The 24,750-nt window shown below is 39.7% G+C and overlaps 1 protein-coding gene across 1 annotated transcript in view; it reads left to right on the top strand.

Moving 5' to 3' along the window:
* EFHB (EF-hand domain family member B) overlaps positions 1–24,750 on the top strand; it is an 82,317-nt gene that overhangs the window by 39,896 nt on the left and 17,671 nt on the right. The window contains exons 5-9 of the mRNA XM_003415790.4: positions 142–252; positions 4,502–4,631; positions 7,257–7,340; positions 7,934–8,001; positions 18,605–18,759. Coding sequence (XP_003415838.2) covers positions 142–252; positions 4,502–4,631; positions 7,257–7,340; positions 7,934–8,001; positions 18,605–18,759 — 548 coding nt within the window. The remainder of the gene's footprint in view (positions 1–141; positions 253–4,501; positions 4,632–7,256; positions 7,341–7,933; positions 8,002–18,604; positions 18,760–24,750) is intronic.

Here is a 24,750-nt window from a genome sequence, read left to right as displayed (position 1 = left end):
TTGGTTTCATGATCTCCCAGGGGGTCAGGGTGGCTTATGCAGTTAGCATACTCCATTTGCCATTTATTCTAGCAATTTAAATAGTTATAAATAGATGAAAGCTGCCTTAACGTTGGTAACTTTCATTAATTCTGCTTTCAGAAGTCTCAGCTAGAGATGTGGTGAATCCACCAAAATCCTACGAAAAAGTATTTAAAGAAGGAAAAGAAGGGCATGATCTGTATGTTGTTTCTCACAATGACTATAGTGCAGGTAAGTGTCCTCCAGTGTAAAATGGGCCTGAGTATATGGGACTGTCAGATTCATGCCTGGCACATAGTAGGTGCTCAATAAATGATACCTTTAATTATTATTCATAAGGTCATACATGCTGAAAGATGGGAACATATACACTTAAGCATTTTATATATAAAATGTGGAAATATATGTATCATTAAAATAAAAAAGCAGCTAAGAAAGTTTAAATGTTATAGTCTTTATTTCAGTGGTTTTAGGGTTTAAAAGTTAGTTCTTATTCTAAGTGCTTAGCTTTGTATGAGGAATATTGGGTAATGGTCACATGAGTCAGATAGATCAGGTTCGGATCCTAGCTTGGCCCTTTGCTACCTTTTAGACCTTGGGCAGCTTCCTTATCTGATTGTCATCTGTTCTGATCTCTTAAATGGGGATAACAACAGTACTAGGAATCCCTGGGGAGTGCCAGTTGTTAAAGTGCTCAGTTGCTAACTGAAAAGATGGATGTTCAAGTCTACCCAGATGTACCTCAGACGAAAGGCCTGATGATCTACTTCTGGAAAATCAGTCACTGAAAACCCTGTGGAGCAGAGTTCTACCCTGACACACACGGAGTCGCCGTGAGTTGTGAGGATTAAATGAGTGCATGCAAAGTACCTGGCATAGTGTCTGGAACTAAGTGAATATTAGTCATTATTATTAAATGACCTTGTTTAACAGTAATTTACTAAACTTATTCTGTACAATGAAAAGGCATTAGATGTTTATAATGCTGTAAAATGCAACTTCACTGCCGATTTGTCGATGGTAGTAGAGCCTTGATACGAGAAAACAAAACACGTTGCTGCTAAGTCGATTCCAACTCGTAGCGACCCTATAGGACAAGTAGAACTGCCCCATACGATTTCCAAGGAGCACCTGGTGGATTTGAACTGCTGACCTTTGGTTAGCAGCCATAACTCTTAACCACTACACCACTGGGGTTTCCTCTTGATACAAGAAAGGATTGAAAATTAGGCTCTGATACATGTCCTGGAAGCTCTGGTGGTGCAGTGGTTAAAGCACCCAGCTGCTAACCAGAAAGTTGGTGGTTTGAACCCACCAGCCCGTCTGCAGGAGAAAGATATGGCTGTCTGCTTCCATAAAGATTTACAGCCTTCGAAACTCTATGGGGCAGTTCTACCCTGTCCTACAGAGTCGCTCTAAGTGGGAATAGACTCAACAGCTGGAAGCAAGGGCTGTCCTTTAGTGCAGTGCAATGCCCTTCTCTCTGTTTCTTTTTTAAAATTGTTATAAAAATATATATAATGCAACATTTGCCAATTCAACGTTTTTCACATGTACAATTCAGTGATATCAATTACATTATCTTCTACTTTCTGATTCCTTTACTTTTTCTCCTCCATAGCGCTCTCACACCATAGTCCTTCTTTCTGGCCATGGCTGGGGCTTGTTTCTTACCCCCATTGCTCCATCTTTCGGAATCTGCCACTCTCTTCTCTCCTAGCCAGTCTCTGTTGGTTCCCAGTCCTGAGATAGCCTCCACCCTCCCACTCAGCTGGCCGCTGCCTCCTCCAACCCGGATACCACGTTCCTCTTCACTGCCTTGACATCTCTCCTTATCTCCACCCCTCCACAACTCCTTCCTGCCTGCTCTACTTCCATCCTTCACTCCTTTCTTTCCTTCCGTCTCTCCCTTGCTTTCTTCTTCCCTTCCTCTGTCCCATGTACCCAGCCTCCCTCCCTTTCTTCTTTCCTCTTCCCCCTTTCTCTTGTGAAAATATTTCATTCATGCTTTGAAAAATTTTAGCTTCTATTGTGCAGTTTAACCTAATACCTTTTAATTGTTTTTAAAGACACTACATCAATAAACAGAAACCCTGGTGACGTAGTGGTTAAGTGCTATGGCTGCGAACCAAAGGATCGGCAGTTCGAATCCACCAGGTGCTCCTTGGAAACTCTATGGGGAAGTTCTACTCTGTCCTATAGGGTCGCTATGAGTCGGAATCGACTCGACTGTGCTGGATTTGGTTGGTTGGTTATATCAATAAACATACAGAGACAGCTTATAATGAGGTGTCTTAAATGCATTTAGCAGTCTGAGAGCAATTATTGTAGATTTTGTTTTGTTTTTTTGAAGACCCCTGATGGGCTGCAACATAACTGAAATTACCTTCCTTTGCTGATTTTTACGAAGTTTAATTAGCCTCTTGAAAAGTTCTAGAACCTGATCTGTTTAATATTGTCCTCATTTTTTTCTCATAATGAAAGTACCTTTTATATCATAAAAAAATACGTAATTGTAGAAAATTTAAATATGAAAATTTAGAGAAAGAGTAAAAGTCACTTTGAAATGCCATTAGCTAAAGATAACTATAGTTGATTTATTGGTGAACATCTTTCTAACGCCCATCCATTCAACTATCTATCTTTAGATAAATGAGGTAATACTCTCCATGATTTGGGGGAATATGTTATATTCATTTTTAATCATTTGATTGAAAAGAAAGAGACCTGGTGGCACAGTGGAGCCCTGGTGGTACAGTGGAGCCCTGGTGGTACAGTGGTTAAGAGCTCAGCTGCTGACCAGAAGATTGGCAGTTCGAATCCACCTGCTGCTCCTTGGAAAATCTGTGGGGCAGTTTACTCTCTCCTATAAGGTCACTATGAGTTGGAAGTGGCTTGAGGGCTATGAGTGGGTTTACTAAAAATAATATGTTAAGGACTTCATTGAATAACAATAAATATAGATCTATAACATCTTAGAAATACACTTACTTTTAATTGCTACCAAAGTAACAGATACTTTTATAAAATGCAAGCTGTATAGAAATGTACACAAAGAAAACCTCCCATAATCCAGTCTTCCACAGATGATACTGCTTTTTTTTTTTTGAACATTCCTGTATGTGCATATATGTGTGTGTGCTTTGCTCCACATTATATAGACTTATGTTTCCATCTTAGATGTCTCTTCAAGGAGCCCTGGTGATGCAAAAGTTTAAGCACTTTGCCGCTAATTGAAAGGTTGGCAGTGGCAGTCTGCCTCCATAAAAATTACAGTCTAGGAAACCCTGTGGAGCAGTTCTACTCTGTCACGTGGGGTTGCTGTGAGTTGAAATCAACTCAACGGCACCTAACACACCCACACACATACATACACACACACACTCAGAACACACTGATGTCTTCATGTCAGTATCTATATTGTGTTTTTCACTATTATAAAATACATATTATTTATGTATTTTTGTGAATGTGATCTGCAGTGTCTTTAGGAGACATTCCTAGGTTTCTGAGCCATTGAAATTTTCACTGTCAGCGTCAAACTGTCGGCCTGAATACCCATTGCCGTAAAGTCGATTCCGACTCGTAGTGACCCTGTAAGACAGAGTAGAACTGCCCCGTAGGGTTCCCAAGGCTGAAATCATTACAGAAGCAGACTGCCACATCTTCCTCCTGCAGAGTGGCTGGTAGGTTCGAACAGGCTGACCTTTCAGTTAGCAGCCAAGCACTGCCTTTACACACACAGTGTGTATGAATTTCCGTTTCCCCACATCCTCCCCGCTTCTGAATTTTGCGAGTCTTCTTTATTCCTGCTTAAGTGAGAGGTAATTTATGATTTCTCATTGTTGATTTTATTTACAGTATTTGGGTTGCTAGCGAGGCTGAATATCTTTTCTCTGTTTCATACTCTCTCAGCTATTCTCTAGTTACAGTCCTACCGTTTCTCTTATCTAGAAATGGAAAACTAACACCACAGCATGACTTGAAAGGAAAAAAGCCCAGGGTCAGAGCTTAAATATAAAGACCTCCCTGTTGGGTGCTCAGCCCTGAATCACCCCTTGAATGTTTCCGATATGAGATAAGTGATTCCATTGAAATAGGAAGGTTGCAGTGTTCCGATGATCTCAGTGAGAGCAAGTACAAAACTCCAGCCTCTCAACCTTAGCACAGCAGAAGGGCTGCTGGGCTTCCAACGTGTTACAGTGCCTCTTCCAGTCTTCTGGGGTTTCTGCAACAGTGGCCTGTGCTTTTCCTCGTTAGTATCTACTTTTCTCCGACATCATTTCCCTGCTTACTTTCCCCAGCTCGCCTGGGGAGCGGCTCTGTCAACAGTAACCAAATCCGTGATTCCTTGCCCTGGTGCAGTTTCATTCTTTGTCAAACTTCCATTTTCAGTGTCAACAACAGCACGATGTGCTTCTTGTAAGACGAAGTCATTTGTGTTCTTTCAATCGGAAACCTTCCTTTTTTTTTTTCACAGGGGAAGCAAAGAACAGAAAGTATAACCCATCAAGTTTCCATAGGTTTAACTTGTATGGAGTCCCAACACCACATTTTAATGATGGACGAACCATGGCAAAAACTTTGTATTGGCTCCATGAACTACAAATGTAAGTTTAATTATATTGCATTCTGGAACAAGTGTGAGATATTTCACATGTGGACTTAAAGAGAAGTTCATTTTTTAATTTAATTTTTAATGTACACTGAACATAGAAATGACTAGAAAAAGGCATACAGTGAGCTGGCTTCCCCTCCTGGTCCTCATTTTACTCAGTTCTCCCAGAAATAACCATGATATTGGGGTTTTGTGTGTGTGTGTGTGTGTGTGTGTGTGTGTATCATTCTAAAGTTACTTCATGCCTTTACAAGCAAATACAAAGACATATATGTGTCTTTTTAAATTTATGGGATTGACTCTGTTTACGTTTCTTAAAGAAAGTGGGCTTTCAAATCTGCACAAGGATTATCACATCACACAGAATTTATCTAACATTTATTATTCTGCTTTATTTAATACTTACTTGGGTACCTGAGCATCTCACTTACCTCCTGCAAACTGTGACCTTTTTATGCCTTCACTGTATTTATGCCTGCTTCCCTAGAAAATTAAAGTGCTGTTTCATAGCTTGTTTTTTTTCTTCTTCTTCACATGTTATATTTCCTATTTGAGCCAACATTTAACATTGGGAGATTACTCATAAGAATCCAGATTTCCTGCTGTGCTTAAAACAATCAAGGGAACATCGTTAGGGAACAGTATTTTATTTGGTCATACTTTCTGTATTTTGGAACCTAACTGGACTGTTCTAGCTAAAACAGTAGGGATATTCTTTATTTCCTTGGTTGTGTGATTTAATAAAAAGCTCACTACTCCGTTCTTCAGTGTGATTTCTACTATAAACTCATTTGTTTGCATTTTAGCCATCTCCAGTTTTATATGTACTATTTTAACATAAATTTGGTTTACCCTTAACTTTTAAGGGGCATATTTCCTTTGTAAAACTATATCTTCTTCATGACCCTTTGGTTGAAGAATCAGTTTGAATCTCAGATGGCAGTGTGTGTGTGTGTATCTGCATATCTATGTGTTTGTGAACGCGTGTGTGTATTGTGTGTGTGAATGAATGAATGGGTCCACTGGCACACAACGAACTTTATTCGGAGTTGGTTAATCCATGTTGTGAGGTTGTGTAGTGATATTGCAGTTATCAATATTCTGACGTACATGGCTACCCACAGATCCTTCCTGATTCTCTCAGGAGCATAACCCAGGCCCTTTCAGAATAAAAAGAGGCAGCTCTGTGATTCACAGTCCTCAACCTTATTGTCCCTGCATGTTCCTTAATTATGTCCCTTGGAGCTGATTTTGGATTGTTGACTCTATTTGTTGAAACTATGGCCAGTGAACTGCTAGTGCCTTACTCTGACTTGAGGTTGTCCTTTTTTTCTTTTCTAACTAATGGGAGGGAAATGAAGAAATAAAAGATGAATTACTTTATGTTTAATCTTTTGTTTCTCCACAGAGTGTCACTCTTCTCCAGTAATTTATTCAGCTTGGTAATATTTCTATAATACAGGAAAGACTTTTAAAAGCAAATGGGATTTAAGAGCCTAATGTTCACTGTTTTTATTCTTAGCAAAACAATGGGGAATTTATTAATTTTAATGTTATTAAATAGTAGTGTTGTAATTTTACAGTTTTGAAAAGAAATTTTATTCATTTAATCACAGCAATAGAAGTAACAAAATTATACTACAGAAAATTGGTAAAATAAAATCACTCATAAGCCTGTCACCTTAATTCAACCATTATTATCATTTTAATGTATTTTTTTCTAGTATGGTTTTCTGTATATACTTTTGCATAGCTTTAATAAGAGTGCAATACCATTTTATATTCTGCCTTCACTTAACATAATTTTGTATTGCTATATATCCTTCATAACCAACATTTAAAATGTAAGCAGATTATATATCTAATTTTATATATCCGTCATAACCAACATTTAAAATATAAGCAGATTATATGTGACTTGATTTAATTAACATCATGGTTGGATATTTAGATGATTTTCTATTTCCCTTGTAGTCAGTGAGGCCACAAACACTTTCCTGCATAAAACTTTTCCACATTTTGAATGTGAATTATCTCCTTATGGTTGGTTCCCAGAAGTATTTAGATTGCCAAATTATTTCCATATTGGGTATTCTATGTATGTGTGTTTGTTTGCATCTGTGCTTGTATGCATCTGTCTATCTATTTACCTACCTACCTACCTATCTGAATTTGCTTGTTTGCTGGGTTAAAAGCGGTACTTTATTATTTTATTTTCTTGGTAGACGATATTATAATTTCTCCATTTATTTGCTTACTAGATTAGTTAACTGTTTATATCCTTTGGTTACATATCTATTTGAGACTTCATTTTCTTTTAGCAATTTTAGGAGTTATACCTGTAATAACAGTATTAACACTTTTTTCTTATTTACAGCAACTATTTTTTTTAAGTCTGCTTGCCTTATTCTTTAATCAAAAGTCATTTTTAAAATAGAATATAAATGATAGAGACATGAACACATCAAGTTTTCTTTTCAGCACACACTCACTTTTGACACTGGATTTGTTCTTTGAAGGCCCCAATGATCTTGAGGTATTCCTCACCTGCATGTACATTTGGCAGCCAAGAATACTTTAGATAATAAGGGTGCCTGACAATTTTCTAATTTTACAGCAAAAGAGGCGCTAAGGTTGTATCCAAGAGAGTCGATGATTTCAAGGAAAAGTTTCAACATCAGCTCGGAAGAGTTTTAGACCCGTAAGTTGATGATTAACTTCAAATTCATAGTCTTTGCATTGAATTAAAAAAGTACTCTTGTGGTAAATGTTGGTTTGTGTTCTGTTAGATTCCATCTATTAAACAAGGAAGTCATTCTTTTGTTGTTTATCAGTCCAAATCGATTAGCCTTTATAGAGCTTGGGGTTGCAGGAAAGTGGTGAGTCCTCCAGGATGAAGCGGGCATTTGGAGAAGAAGGAGAGTGAATGTTTTGTAAAGATTTGTTTGTGGAATATCAGAAATTTAACTTATTGTGCTTATCTCTCTCTCTCAACACACATGCGCACACACGTATATTTTTGTATCTGTTATCCTTCGGTGGTTCTCCTTTGAATGTGTTCTGATTTTGTTTTCTTTTTAAACCTGGGCTACTGAAAGCCCATAAAAGCATTCAGCCATCGCTAATGCAAGTGGAATATCAGGAAGAAGATATGTCAGAGAACTTTTGTTTGATCTCCATAGTTTGGTTATAGGAGAAAACATAGGCTATTAAGAACATATGGCAAACGTATTTTAAATTCCATTGATGCCATGAGGTGGGTATTTCAACTAAAGGGTTTGTTTTCTTTGATAGCATTGCAGAAACAATGAATGTTCTCCCAGACCACACATTTGGAGCTTGCCTCCGTCCTGAGGAGTATGGTAAATATACAAGTTTTCTCCTTAAAAAAAAAAAAAAAAAGTTGTGTAGTTAAGTTCACCAACTCCTTCTTTCGAAGCTTCTAATTTTAAAGACAAAATGTTGCATAAACAGTAATGAGAAAAAAATGTAGTGCAAGAGAGAAAAAAATTATTTCACGTTATGTTTGAAATAGGTACAGTTTAGAGCCCTTTTAATGAATAGTTCAAAGTGTAGTTAAGGTTTTGCATTTTATTTAGAAAATAATTATTGTTTTTTATTAAACAAGCCAAAGCAAAGTTCAGCAGTTTTCTAATGAATTCAAATAGTACTAGGCCCTTGGATCTCAAAGTGTGGTCCACAGACTGCAGTAGTGGTGTCCCCTGAGAGATCGTTAGAAATGCAGAATCTCAGGGCCTGCTCCAGACGTACTGAGTCAGAATCTGCTGTTTAAAAAGATTCCCAGATGAGTTTTATGCACGTGAAAGTTTGTGAAAGCACTGCGCTGGACAACCACATAATTAAGAACCAATCAATCAATCCAGAAAGAGACAGAAGACACTTGCTAGGATTTTGTCTTTATTTGTAAGCATTCTAAACAACAGACATCCAAAAGGGGGAAAAATGAGCTAAAGCTGTCCATCAGTGGTTTTCAGAATATGATCTGCAGTCCACCTGTGTTAAAATCACTCAAGGAGTTTATTAAATATGCAGGTTCCTGGGACCCATGCCCAGATATTCTGATTTGGTAGATTCTTATATACACTAGAGTTTAAGAGCCATTACTGAATATATTTTAGCTAAAGTCCACTCACTGGCAAATGAAATAAATATTTATTGGGCTTAGTATACTGGAGCATCATTAATCAATACATTAAGAAATTGTGTTTTGGTTCTACTTTAAGCTGAGCTGTTGCATCTTTAATAGATGCCTTTAGAGGGAGCAAGAGGCAATTTAGGAAATACATCAATTTACCTGGAAAACAAACATTTAATCATTCTACACTCTGCCTATCTGTGGGCAAGCTTCCTGTGGGGGGTGCTCTGTCTTGCTGCCTATTAGATCCTCAGGCACCTTTCATCAATGTTTATAGCATGAAGTGATGAATCCAACACACTGTTTATCATTTTCACAATTTGACAACATTGGCAGATTTTCTAGTGGTTGATCGACATTATCCTCATAGATTGAGTGATAAGGTAGTCTTATAAAATGAAAGGAAAAGAAACTGATACTAATAATTTTAAAAGTATATTAGCCCCAGCCTTGGCGCTATATAGTGCTACTGTGAAAGGGAGCTGTAAGCCCTCTCTGGACTTTTTGCGGAGCTCTGGATAGGCACAGATTAATTCTACTTTGCGTTCTGGATTTTGTGACTGTTATTGGGTTAATTAATAGTATATTCGGTGGAAAGGACTGTATACTTCCAGGGGCATATTAGTTTCTTTATTGGGCCTGGATTTCTCCCTTCTCCTTACATAGGGCAATAAAGGCAGCTGCACTAAGATTGCCTCATCCACAGGGTCTGGAGTTGTTGCTTGTGCTAAGATGCTACCAGGAAGGGTGAACATTTGTGCTTAGCTCCCAAAATGCACCAGGACAGAGATAAAGTGAAGAGAAATCCAGGGCAGGTGGACAGTCATGCATCATGGTTGCTGGTTGTAGGCAGAGTGTAAGCGAGGAGCCCACTCAGCTTTATTGACTGACATGGTGTGGTAGCTAGGTCACAAGTCTCTCTCTTAGGGCCAGAGCTTGCACTCCTGATTTGAGCTCTTTAGAGATGGCTCTGGAGTAATTGCAAGTGATATGACACCAGCTTCATAAATATTCTTTCAAGGCCGGGCCAGAAGAAGTTAAAATAGAGGTCCAACGACCAGGCAGTTAACCCTGGTAGAGTGTAGTGGGAAAACTAATGTGGAGATGAAAAAACAACCATCAAATGATTACCTTTGGATATTAATGGAGAGGGCAGGCCTCTGAAAAGAAAAAAATACTCAACCAAAAGCCATCTCATAGAACGAGAGTCTCCATTGCAAAGATAGCCCTCCAAAGGATTTATATCTAGAGAAGGGGTGTGGAATAGGAAAGGAAGTCATGTTAATTTGTCAGAAGGCATCCCTAGAGCCAGGGCAAGATGATGAAGTGAGTGGACACTCCTATTTACTCACCCAGCAACTAAGTCACAGAACAACTAATAAAAACAATCCCAGGCTGAGATCTCAATGATCTGGACAGCAGCTGAGGTATTGGAGAGTGTAGAAGCAGGGAAGAGGAGGAAAGTAGTCAGCTCAGAAGCTGAAGATCATACTTGCTAACATCAGAAGTGCTTACTCAATTGTCGCCATTTTGGGACGGGGCTGGCTAACACCGAAAACATGGAACACAGAAAAGGAGCTAATCTGAGAAAGCAGTGGTCCAATTTTTTTTTAAGGTGGTACAGATTGGCCATGGGAGTTCACAGACTGTATTATTGGGAGGGAGCAAAGGGAGACTGTTGTGTTGTGTGACAGTACTGTTGAATCTCACTGAGGCCCCAGCAGTAGGACCAGGAGGAATTGCGAGGGCAGCAGGGTGAGGGGAATACTTCAGACTGACAGGGACAAAGGAAATGGCCTATAGCAGGGCACTGTGGGATTGTCTGTGCACAGATGTCAGTAAGGGAAGGACATAGAGATTCCTACACCATCGCCACAGGGAAGTTGAGCCCCACTGCTTATGGCAGAGTCTTCTAGGAACTAAACCATCGCCACTCCTGTGCATGCATATTGAGTTCCAGAGACCAAACTTACAGAACTCCTGAACCAGCACCGAAAAAACCTAAGGAGTACCATCTAGTGGTTCTCAGGAGACAGTACCAATCCTACTGCCACTGGGTCATTTTGGAGTGGCTGGTGGGCATAGGGCCCCAGCTTTTTGGTTGGCAGGTGAGCGCTTGGCTGCTGTGCCAGCAGGGTGCCAAATTAGAGGAATTTACCCACAATAAACAGAATAAGAAACTTGAAACAAAATAAAAAAAAGATCACAAAATGGCCCAAATTCAACAAAAGTTAGTAAAACACACAAAATCACAAGAGAAGAAAGAACAATCAAAAGCAAACACAAAGAAGAGGAAATCTCTCCTGTGGAACTCAAAGTAATGCAAAGAATTGATAATTTTTAGACTATGGTGCTAAATATGTTTAAAGAAAGCAAAATGCACACAGAAAACAAAGTAGCAGAGTTCAGGACACAAATGGAGGAACAAAATGAGAAACTTAACAAAGAAATTGAAAACATTAAAAAAAAAAAAAAACCTCAAAGAGAGCTATTGGAACTGAAGAATAAAACATCTGAATTATAAAAAGCAGGAGAAACACTCAACAATATAGTACAACAGATAGAAGATAGAATAAGTGAACTAGAACGCAAAATAATTGAACTTATCAAGTCTCAAGAGAAAATAACAAAGAAAAATGAACTAAAAAAGAAATGTGGGTTTCAATTAAGAAATCTAACATTAGAATTATTGGAATCCCAGAGCACCATGACAACAGTAAAGCCACAGAAACAATTTTCCAAGAGATAATCAGAGAGAATTTCCCAGACCTGAACAGCAGCCAATAAACATATGAAAAGATGTTGACAATCGTTAGCCATTACAAAGATGCAAATCAAAACTTACAATGAGATGTCATCTTACCCTGGCTAAAATGGAACTGATTTAAAAAAAAAAAAGATAACAACAGATGTTGGTGAGGATGTGGGGAGATTGGAACCCTTATCCATTGCTGTTGGAACGGTAAAATGGTAACAACCACTGTGGAAAACCATATGGTACTTTCTCAAAAAACTAGAAATAGAACTACCCTGTGATCCATCAATCCCACCCCTAGATATATACCCTAAAACCAAACCAAACAGTTGCTGTCAAGTTGATTCCAAATCATAGTGACCCTATGAGTAGAACTGACCCATAGAATTTCCAAGGAGCAGCTGGTGGATTTGAATTACCAACCTTTTGGTTAGCAGCCTGAGCTCTTAACTACTACACCACCAGGGCTCCAGGTATATACTCTAGAGACCTAAAAATAATGGCAAAAACAGACACATGCACGCCAATGTTTGTTGCTGCTTTATTCACAGTAGCAAATAAATGGAAACAACTGAAATGTCCTTCAGCAGATGAATGGATGAGCAAACTGTGGTACCTATATACAATGGAATAGTATGCAACCATAAACAACAATGATGAGTCTTTGAAACATAACATGCATGGGCCTAGAGGGTATAATGCATAGTGAAATAAGTCGAGCATGTAAGGACAAATATTGTATGATCCCTCTTTTATAAGAAGACAAGAATAGATAAATATAGAGAAACCAATGTTCATTGGTGGTTACCAGGAAGAGGGAGGGTTGGAGAAAGTATGCTTTATAGAGTAGAAACTAGTTATTTTTGGTGATGGGAAAAGAGGCACTGATTTTGGATGTACTGAGCACAGCACAATCAAAGTAATAATGAGCATTTGAGCACATATGGATCTGTATAGGCAAATTAGAATATGGGTAGGTACAGATGCACACATAGGTGAGAACAGATGGAAATATTTATGGTACCTCTAAATACAAATATGTGGATGGTGTTGTTAGGTGCAGTCAAGTCGGCTCTGACTCATAGCCACCCTATGTACAATAGAACGAAACACTGCCCAGTCCTGGGCCGTCCTCACAATCATTGTTGTTATGTTTGAGCCCATTGTTGAAGCCACTGTATCAGTCCATCTTGTTGAGGATCTGCCTCTTTTTCACTGACCCTCTACTTTACCGAGCTAGTCCCTCCTGATAACATGTCCAAAGTATATGAGACGAAGTCTCATCATCCCTGCTTTCAAGGAGCATTCTAGCTGTATTTCTTCTAAGACAGATTTGCTCATTCTTCTGTCAGTTCATGGTATATTCAGTATTCTTCACCAACACCGTAATTCAAAGGAACCAATTCTTCTTCTGTCTTCCTTATTCATTGTCCAGCTTTCACATGCATATGAGGCGATTGAAAATATCGTGGCTTGGGTCAGGCACACCTTAGTCCTCAAAGTGATACCTTTGCTTTTTAACACTTTAAAGAAGGTCTTTTGCAGCAGATCTGCCCCAACGAACTACATTGTTTGTTGTCCTGACTACTGCTTCAATGGCCATTGATTGTGGATCCAATAAAATGAAATTGTTGACAGCATTGACCTTTTCTCCATTTATCATGATGTTGTTTATTGGTCCTGTTGTGAAGATTTTTGTTTTCTTTATGTTGAGATGTAATCCATACTGAAGGCTGTGGTCTTTGATCTTCATCTATAAGTGCTTCAAGTCCTCTTGCTTTCAGCAAGCAAGATTGTGTCATCTGCATATTGCAGATTGTTAATGAGTCTTCCAGCAATCCTGATGGCATATTCTTTTTCATTTTTTCCGGTTTCTTAGATTACTTGCTCAGCATACAGACTGAATAAATATGGTGAAAGGAGACAACCCTGACAAACACTTTTCCTGGTTTTAAACCGTGCAATATCCCCTCGCTCTGTTCAAATGACTACCTCTGTTTATGTACAGGTTCTGCCTGAGCGCAATTAAGTGTTCCAGATTTCCCATCTTTGCAATGTTATCCTTAATTTGTTATGGTCCACACAGTTAAATGCCTTTATAGTCGTTAAAACACAGATAAACATCTTTCTGCTATTCTCTGCTTTCAGCCAGGGTCCATCTGACATCAGCAATGATATCCCTCCTTCCACGTCCCCTCTGAATCTGGCTTGAATTTCTGGCAGTTCCTGGTCGATGTACTGCTGCAACTGCTTTTGAATGATCTTCAGCAAAATTTTACTTGTGTGAGATATTAATGATATTGTTTGATAATTTCCACGTTCTGTTGGATCACCGTTCTTTGGAATGGGCACAAATATGGATCTCTTTCAGTCGTTTGGCCAGGCAGCTGTCTTTCAAATTTCTTGGTATAAGACAACTGAGCAGCTCCAGCACTGCATCCGCATGTTGAAACATCTCAATTGGTATTCCGACAATTCCCGGAGCCTTATTTTTCACCAGTGCCTTCAGTGCAGCTTGGACTTCTTCCTTCAGTACCAGTAGTTCTTGATCACGTGCTACCTGCTGAAATGGTTGAGCACCAACCAGTTCTTTTGGTTGTACAGTGACTCTGTGTATTCCTTCCATCTGTTTTTGTTGCTTCCTGTGTCATTCAATATTTTGCCTATAAAATCCTTCAAAATTGCAACTTGAGGCTTGAATTTTTTCTTCAGTTCTTTCAGTTTAAACAATACTGAGTGTGGTCTTCCCTTTTGATTTTCTAACTCCAGGTCTTTGTACATTTCATTAAAATACTTTACTCTGTCTTCTCAAGTCACCCTTTGAAATCTTACGTTCAGCTCTTTTATTTCATCATTTTTTTCATTTGCTTTAGCACCTGTACATTGAAGAGCAAGTTTCAGAGTTTCTTCTAACATCCATTTTGGTCTTTTCTTTCTTTCCTGTCTTTTTAATGACCTTTTACTTTCTTCATGTATGATGTCCTTGATGTCTTCCTATAACTTGTCTGGTCTTCAGTCATTAGTGTTCAGTGCATCAAATCTGTTCTTGAGATGTTCTCCAAATTCAGGTGGGACATACTCAAGGTCATACTTTGGCTCTTGTGAATTTGTTTTAATTTTCTTCACTTTCAAGTTGAACTTGCATAGGAGTGGTTGATGGTCTGTTCCACAGTCATCCCCTGGCCTTGTTCTGACTGATAATATTGAGCTTTTCCATTGTCTCTTTCCATAGATGCAGTCGATTTGATTTCAGTGTTTTCCATCCAGTGAGGTCCATGTGTATAGTCACCATTTATGTTTCTGGAAAAAGGTATTTGCAGTGAAGAAGTTGTTAGTTTTGCAAAATTCTGTCATGAGACTTCCAGCGTTTTTGTCATGAAGGCCATATTTTCCAACTACCAATCCTTCTTCTTCATTTCCACCTTTCACTTTCCAATTACCAGTAATTATGCATCTTGATTGCATGTCTGATCAATTTCAGACTGCAAAAGTTGGTAAAAAATCTTCAGTTTCTTCCTCTTTGGCATTAGTGGTTGGTGTGTAAATTTGCATAATGGTTGTATTAACTGACCTTCCTTGTAGGCTTATGGATATTATCCTCTCACTGACAGCACTGTACTTCAGGATAGATCTTGAAGTGTTCTTTTTGACAGTGAACGTGACGCCATTTCTCTTCAATTTGTCATTCTCGGCATAATAGACCATATGATTGTCTGATTTGTAATGGACAATACCAGTCCATTTTAGCTCACTAATGCCTAGGATATTGATCTTTATGAGTTCCATTTCATTTTTGATGACTTCCAATTTTCCTAGATTCATACTGTGTACATTCCATGTTCCAGTTATTAATGGATGTTTGCAGCTGTTTCTTCTCATTTTGAGTCATCCGTATCAGCAAACAAAAGCCCCCAAAATGACTCCATCCACGTCATTAAGGTCAACTCTACTTTGAGGTCACTATGAGTCAGAATCAACTCAACAGCAATGGGTTTGGATTTTTTTTTTGGTTCTACTTTGAAGAGGCAAATTTCCCCAGTCATATTTTGAGTGCCTTCCAACCTGATGGGCTCATCTTCTGGCACGATATCAGACAGTGTTCTGCTGCTATTCATAAGGTTTTCACTGGCCAATTTTTTCAGAAGTAGACTGCCAGGCCCTTCTTCCAATTCTGTCTTAGTCTGGAAGCTCTGCTGAAACCTGTCCACCATGGTTGACCCTACTGGTATTTGAACTATCCATGGCAGTGCTTCCAGTATCTCAGCAACACACAAGCTACCACAGTACAACAAACTGACATATGCCTGGTGGAAATATGTGGGTGCACATGCATATATTCATTGAAGACAAAAATACGCATACTCCTCAGATATAACCAAACACCTTCCAACATTTGTTTTATGTGTTTGAGGGCTTAGGACCATAGTCTCATGGGACAACTCAGTCAATTGGAATAACATAAAAAAAAAAATACATAGTTCACAAAAATTGTGATCTGCTTCCTACTGAAGTGAGTAGCGTCTAGGGTCTTAAAAGCTTGTGAGCAGGCATCGAAGACACAGCTATAGGTCTTGACTCAACAGGAGCAAAATAGTAGTAAAGTTACAGCACAAAAAGAAACAAGTCTACAAGAGCCACAACGTCATCACCCTGAGACCGGAAGAACTAGATGATGCCTGACTACCACCAATGACCGTTCTGACGGGGGTCAAAATAGTTGGTCCTGGGCAGAGTGGGAGAAAAATATGGAGCAGAACTCAAATTCTTAATTAAGAAGAAGAAGAAGAAAAAAAAATCCAGATGAACTGGAACAGTAGAGAACAGAGGACCCCCTAAGACTATCACCCTGAGACACTCTTTAAACTAGAACCAAACCTATCCCAAGATCACCTTTTAGTGAAATTACAGAGTGGCACACAAAATAACGGATATTACCTGTAAGATTGGATCCCTACTTAAAAAACATCAGTATGAGACCAAAAGGTCAACAACTTCTCAAAAGCAAAGAGGAGAAGATAAGGGGGCAGGGAAATTAGAGTACTAGAAAGGGAACAAACAATACAATTAATGAGAATGATGACATGTGATAAATGTAACTGATGTCACTGAACAATTTGTGTGGAAATTCTCAAATGGAAACCTAACCTGTTGTGTAAACTTTCACCAAAAACTCAATAAAATACTACATAAAAAACCCAAAACATCCCTAACAGTCTTAATTTCCATTCCCAGAGTCTTTCCTGTGTTTTGTTCACTTTAAGAATGTCTCTTGGCAGTAGCCCTATTTCAGATTCTTGTTTTGAGGCAGTTACCCTGTCCCTGGAATCAGCATTAGTTATTGTCTTAGTCTGGGTTCTCTAGAGGATGAAAACCAGTGAAGTGTATATATAAATATATAGAGAGAGATTTACTTCATGGAAATGGCTCACACATTGTGAGGAAATGGCTCACAAAGTTATGGGGGCTGACAAATCCCAAATCTGTAGTCAGGCAGCAGTTTGAAGACCTCTATTGGCTTGTGTGGTTGCAGGCGTGACAAACTCAAAATCTGCATGTCATTCAGCAGGCTGATGGGGGGTTGCAGAGACTGGCAAATCTCAAATCTGCAGGTCAAGTGGAAGGCAGAAGACTTCTGCAGGCTTACATCCCAAGAACCAGAGGTCAGGGACGAGAATAGTGCAGGGTCAAGAGAGCGAAAGAACACGCTTTGCCAGAACATATTTTTATATACTGGAGGTAGGCCTCACTCCCCAGGAAACTCCTCTTTCAACTGATTGGCTGCTCACATAACATCACAAAATGGAAATTGATCACACGGTGTCTGCCAAACCACTGAGAATCATGGCCTAGCCAAGTTGATACAACATTAGCCATCACAGTTGTGGACTTCTCACCCATTCTTACTGTCTGCCCTTAGAACCAAGACTTTTTTCAGAATGTGCATGATTATCTCCTAATTTTATAACAAGTAAGTGATGACTTGAAGTGTCATGAGTTCCTGTTAAAACAGACACTTGAAAGACCCTTATGTATTTTGCCTTATACAGAGTAGATGTAACTATTAGTTGCCTTGAAACAATGTTGCAATTGAAATTAATCCATTCCGGGTATTACAGCCAACTGTCAGCATGACCCTGCCCCAGAGAAAGTCAGGAGGTCTTGGCAGAAAAAGAGAGGGGTGTAGTCCAGGGGACTCAGGATCCAGCCTGAGGGATTCCTCTAGTAACATCACCAAACTACCATGCATGAAGCAACATGGTCAACTGAAGTCCGATTCCTATCAACGTTGATATCTAAGGCATGTTTACTAAAAGGGAATGAAAAGAAATGGGGTTTATAGGCAGTATGGGTGTTTATACTTTCTTGGTGTTGTAGATTAGTGAGGTAGAAGCCAGGGCCAGGTCTGGGGGATGGAGCAATGGACTGGAGAAGGCATTACTTCTAGATACCCGAGGGAGTTTGGGTCAGGACTCTTAGTTAAGGGAACTGTGGATGGGGTAGTCTTTCAGCACTGGTAGTGGTGAAGAGGGGAGCAGGCCTAAGAAATGGAAACTTGGTATACAGACAGAAGGTCTACTGGAAGCTCATGTTAGGAGGGAGTTGGGAATTTAAGCCTTAATTCTCATAAGGGCTCCCAGAGGGTCAGTCAGGTATACAGAGTGGTCCAAACGTGGAATCAGCCCCAGCTTTCGGATCCTCCACATTGTAGACAGATGTCTTCTAAGAGGTAGTCAGGTGAAGGCTTCACAAGCTTAGGAAATGACTAGACAACTGGGTGGGGCCGATGATGTCCCCACAAAACTCATATTTTCAGATTTCTTTTTTCTTGAGCAGGGAAGTGACATAAAACCGATACTAATTTCAGTCAATTACTTTTATGGGGTTTTTTATACACAAGGATTTCTGTCATGCTGCACAGTGGTATTACATAGTTAGACATGAATTCTTTTTCATTCACAGAGGTTAACAAGCCTCTCCCTCTTTTTAGAATGGAAATAATATTGACAGACTTTAAATCTAGAAAAAGCCTTTTTTTTTTTTCTTTTTTCGATAGGAGTTGGTGATCTCATCCACAATAGACTTCCGGGTGAATATCTTCGAGGCAAGGACAGACAGAGAGCCATGCTTGCCGCGGTTCGACATCACCTGAAGACAGTCAACTGCCAAAAGTTTGACACCTTGCTGGCAGCCTTCAGGCACTATGACAAGGCCAGTAGCAGAGCAGAGCTCTTTGGTGTAGTCATGAGATTACGGATCCGGGCAGGTTGGTGTAGACCAGGGGTCAGCAAATCCAGCCTGCCGCCTGGTTTTATAAAGTTTTACTGGAGCACAACCACACTCATTCATTTTACTTACCATCTAAGGCTGATGTTGCGCTACAAGGCAGAGCTGAGTAGTTTTGAAAGAGACCCTGTGGCCTGCAAAGCTAAAATATTTACCCTTTGGCCCTGTACAGACGAGTTTGCCAACCTCTGGTGTAGACCAGTGAGTTCCGAAATGTGTTTCCTGTGCCACCATCAGCATCATTTGGGAACTTGTTAGAAATGCAAATTCTGAGGTCCACCCAAACCAAACTCATTTCCATTGAGTCAATTCTGACTCACAGTGACCCCATATGTTACAGAGTAGAACTATTCCCAGGGTTTTCTTGACTGTAATCTTTACAGAAGCAGTTCTCCAGGCCTTTCTTCTGGGGAGCAGCTGGGTGGGTTCAAACCCCCAACCTTTAGGATAGCAGCTGATGGCAAACTGCTTGCACCACCCAAGCTTAAGGTCCACTGTGACCTACCAAATTAGGAACTCTGCGGTGGGGCCCGGCAACTGTGTTTTAACAAGCACTCCAGGTGCTTTTAATGCACTTTCAAGTTTGAGAACCACTGTGGTAGACTTTGAAGGAGCCCTGGTGGTACAGTGGCTGAAACCTCCGGCTGCTAACCAAAAGGTCAGCGGTTCAAACGCACCAGCCACTCTGCAGGAGAAAGATGTGGCAGTTCACTTCTGTAAAGATTTACAGCCTCGGAAACCCTATGGGGTCACTGTGAGTCAGCATCGACTCAATGGCAGTGGATTTTTTGTTGATTGTAGACTGTTAAGCTGCAGCATGCTGGAGTCAAGGGAAAAGGGAAAGCACTGTGGATCCCTGGGGAAGGCCCAAGAGCCTATACCTAAATCTGAACGTGCACGCACGATACCTTTAGTACGGGTCGAAGCCAAATTTAGAATGTGTCTACCCTGGGGAGCAGAATGTGATTTCAGCTTTGAGAGAGCAAGGATCACTCAATTTTCAAGCTACTCTAAATATTATCTTTTGGTAAAGTCAGATTGTTCTAGGTCTATATAATACCTCACATTATTTAACTCCATCACAGGGTTGCTTTTTACAAAGCTGCACTGCATTTAGCTTACACCAAGGAACACCGTAACTGACTGCGTCATGAAACATGGTATAGCTTTTGTCAGTGTACTGCTTTTTTTTTTCTTGTCGAATGCGTCCGTTTACTGAGAACCACCGTTTTACTGAAGGGAATAACTGAGCATCATTCAAGTATCTGGTTTATTTTTAACTTATGGACAGCATAAATTTTGTACCTATTGTGCATACATTTTTGCCTTGGCTGTCAGGAAGCTCAGAGTCAATTCTATAAAACACATCTGATTTCCTCACTGTTCTGCCTTGGTTAAGTGTACCAATTTTTCTAGGCAGCAAAACCACTTTAGAATCAGTCTAAAAAAAAAAATACAGGTTTATAAATAAACATGTGATGATGCAGTACATCACAGCCTTGATACGAGAGGGAAAAGGGGAGAATGATTTCAGTATATGTCAAAAAGTAAACAGAATATTTCTATCTCCTGATGTTGAGTACAGTTTTAGGAAAATTACACTTTGTTTTTTATTAAAAACAAACTTTGACCGCTATTGACTAATTCATTTTAAACCCAGTCATGTTATTTATTCTTTGGTTAAAGGCCTGCATACTAATGAATAAAAAGAAGTTTAAATATTTCATTTAAATTCATGCTGATCATGGGACAAACACACGTAAACCAGTACTCAACTACATTTCTTACAAAGTTGTGCTTGAAGAAAGTGTTTAAGGATTCAATTTGTGGGTGTAGGACTTTATACAAAAAATGTGTTTATCTGGTTTTTAATAGAGACCAATTGTTATTTAACCAAAAAACCAAAACCATTGCCATCGAGCCAATTCTAACTCATAGTGACCCTATAGGACAGAGTAGAACTGCCCCATAGGGTTTCTAAGGAGCAGCTGGGGGATACTATTTAGATACAGATAATTTCAAAATGATCTCTTGGAATGAAAATATGTAAGCTAAAATAAGCACATTTTAGATTTTACTGGAATCCAGGTATTTTACAAAGATGATATTGGGGGAAATTTACATAGTAGCAATGTGGGTAAGGGAAAGTACCACAATGCATATTGCTCTGCTTTTTAAAATCTCTTCATTTTAAATGTAATTATAGGCAAGATGATCGTCTTAACAGCTGCTGATTATCTTAGTAAACCACCAGGCAAATTCCTTATGATTAAATGAAATTAAGCAGGGAGGAAATTACTGAGAATTATTTAATGCTGATGTACCTTTTAAATAGTTAACTTTTAATATGCACAGTGTAGTGCTCAGTGTCCTTAAGGAGCTTTTTTTCTGAGGGTTGTATGATGTGGGTCTTCCTAGTACAGCTGTAGGATAATTTTTAGTTATTTAAATCTTATATTGTTGGATGCCCAGATTAAATGGACAAACAAAACAACCAAACTATTGATTTCCTAAATGAATCCTCTTGGCTTTTAAGTAAATTAATTCTATATTTACTGGGCACTCACTATACATCAAGCACTATGTTGGATAATGTGTAGACTTTCTGCTCAGGGAACTTACAATCTAGAGGAGGAGTAGATCATAAATTAGAGTAGCAGCGGCATGTAGGAGCTGGCTTGAGAGAGCCTGTTGTTAAAGCCATTTGATATTTGCAAGCCATTTGATATCACAGTGGTACATTGAAATTGGCCAGAATGGGAGTATTTATACCCTGGAAAGCAGGTGTCCTCCCCAGCCCTGGAGAAAGCCAGTTGTTAAAACATTTACAGCACACCACTGGAATAGAGAGTCAGGTGGTATGACAAGCTCAGAGTCATAACCACTGATTTGGGCCCTTATCTATCAGTTCTGACTCATAGCAACCCTATATGACAGAGTAGAACTGCCCCATAGGATTTCCAAGGAGCACTTGGTGGATTTGAACTACTGACCTTTTGGCTAGCAGCCATAGTTCTTAACCATTACGCTACCAGGGTTTCCTTATCTATCATTGACTATGTAATTCATGACAGATGTTCTTAGCTGTGCATATAGCTGATGATTTTATCTTTTATTTAATTTTCTAATTAAGCATGTGTAAAATTCAGTAATTCCTACTTGCTAAAGGAGTACATTTGTTGCCAGTATGTAAACATTGCTAACTTGAATATAGAATAATCTCCTAAAATAAATTTTGCATCATTTGAAGCAGTGAGGCAAAGCAATGCCAAGAACTGTGAAGGGTCTGAGATTTTACCCTAAATGCAAATGTGGTTAGTCAGCCACAGTTTTATGAATGCCGGCAGCAGGCACAAGATACCTGGGCCAGAGACAAAAGACTCATAGCAATAGCAGTACCCAGCGTATCAGCATTTGTTTCCGTTTCCCAAGTTCCAGTTACCACTGGTGACACCATGAGAACTGGTTGACAAATGTGCAAATAATGACTTCTGTTATAGCAGTGGAACCTTGAGTTTAGGGAACCTGAATCATTTATAATAGACACTAAACTGCCTGACCTTTGTCCTGGAGAGGGACATTATCTTTATTATAGTGGACAGTAAACAAACCTGCCCCTTGCTCATGGGGAGACACTATATCTCTCAAAACTTTTCACTATACAGACATCCTTGAAAAGATAATCCAGAATGAAGGCAGCCAGTGACTTTTCTTGCTAGACATGCAGAAATGTGAGAGACCCATGGAGAATTGTTTCCCAAAAATATCCACTCCTTGTTTCTGTACGATTTTGGCATGTGGCAAATTTTCCCATAAGTATGCCACTTTGTTGGTCACTCTGATTAATCAGATAAATCCATCCAGTTTGTCTCATAGAGCACTTAATTAAAGCTCCTGATCAGTCGGGCTCCAAATAGCAGTATGAGTCAAACCTATAGAACTGATCTTCATCATGACTTCTAGGGTCCTGGATCCAACCAGCTGAACAAGTCCCATATATCATCAGGTTTCTGTATTTAACTTTCTGCTTAGTCTGAGGCATTAATCCAGGCATAGCAGGATGTATTAGTGATTGCACAGACTCCAAATTGCCCTGCAAGGAGGAAGTCTAGGGCAATTGTATCATCTATAACAACCCTGACCAGTGAGGTGAGGCTGACTTGAATGCTTTCTAGGTCGAGGTGAGTTCTGGACAAACTTCGTACCACTTTTTCTAACTGAATGAATTGCATCATAGGGATTAATGCATACAGAATGTGCATAAATGAGTCAGTATCCCTCCAGCAAGCTCCCCCCGGTAACTAAGGATAACCTTTATGTAAGAGAAATATCCACAGTTGTCTTAAGAGTATATGATCTATTGGTGGTGTTTTATTAAGCTCTAGAAGTCACTGTGTTTTTAGAAAGGAGGCAAGTTAATGCTGGGTTTCCACGCAAGAGGTATAGTCCCAGGGCCACGTATGGTGCCCTTGGAAAGAAAGTATTGTTTTTAATTGTTAGGTTCCCAGGTGGACCTATAAGCTGAGGATCAGAGGTTTATAGTAATTAAAACATGGCCCCCTAGACAGCTAGCAGGCTGTAGGGTTTCCAGTTAAGTTCAATGAGTCTGTCTAGTCCTTGTTTTTGGAGGGACTGCCTGAGGGCAATCAGTCCAACCTATCCTGTTTGCCCATGCCACCAGCTGGATGGCATTCACTCTCCCCATCAAATGACTGAGTGGGGAAGACATCCAGAGGTATTTTGTGTGGTAGGTGCAGGAGCTGGAGTCATTGTGCTGTGTCCAATAGGCTTCTCAGTATAGGGGAACGGCGGTCAAATCATGGTCAGAACTGTATGGCAGTCAGTTAAATGTAAGGTGCTGGTAACAGTTTTGGAGAGCCGCAACAGGGCATTGTCTTTCATGAGGAAGCCTGCAGGGGTGACTTGGAAGAAAAATATCCAAGGTCTGAGATGTTTCCTCCCCAAGAGCTGAAGTTGTTGCTCTCCCTCTGAAACCACAAAATCAATGTGTCTTATTCCAGTAGCTATAAGGAGCCCTGGTGTGGCAGTGGTTAAGCACTTGACTGCTTACCAAAAGGTCGGTGGTTCAAACCCACCAGTGGCTCCGTGGGAGAAAAGAGCCGGCAATCTACTTCCGTAAAGATTATACCCTTGGAAACCCTATGGGGTAGTTCTACTCTGTCCTAGAGGGCTGCTCTGAGTCAGACTTGACGTGATGACAATGGGCTTCTTTATTTTTTATGCCAGTAGCTATAACTTCACCTTTTTCCCAGTTATTCTGTATTCTTACTCGGACCTTTTATCTGGAAGCATTAGGTGTAAGAGGGACAAGAGAATTTTCATAGAGGTTCTAGAGACCCATATAACCACTGTAGGAAGACTTGGTGAACGGTATTCTCAACCAAGTGGTTATTATCTTTACAGTTTGCTGTTCTTAGGTGTTCTCGAGTCGGTTTCAACTCATAACAACCGTAGGTATAACAGAAGGAAACATTGCCCGGTCCTGCGTCATCCTCACAATTGTCGCTATGTTTGAGCCCATTTGTCTTAGTCACCTAGTGCTGCTATAACAAATACCACAAGTGGATGACTTTAACAAAGAGAAGTTTATTCTGTCACAGTCTGGTAGGCTAGAAGTCTGAAGTAAGGGCACTGGGTCCAGGGGAAGGCTTTCTTTCTCTGTCAGCCCTGGAGGAAGGTCCTTGTCATCAGTCTTCCCTTGGTCTGGGAGCATCTCAGTGCAGGAACCTCAGGTCCAAAGGATGCACTTTGCTCCTGGTCCCCTGTCTCTCTGCTCATTTCTGTCTTTTATATTTCAAAGAGATTGGCTTAAGACTCTATCTAATCTTGTATATCTCATCAATATAACTGCCACTAATCCATCTCATTTCATCATAGTGATAGGATTTACAACAT

Source organism: Loxodonta africana, chromosome 27, assembly GCF_030014295.1.
Source record: "Loxodonta africana isolate mLoxAfr1 chromosome 27, mLoxAfr1.hap2, whole genome shotgun sequence".
Classification (NCBI taxonomy): Eukaryota; Metazoa; Chordata; class Mammalia; order Proboscidea; family Elephantidae; genus Loxodonta; species Loxodonta africana.
This window is presented reverse-complemented; position numbering and strand designations above follow the sequence as displayed.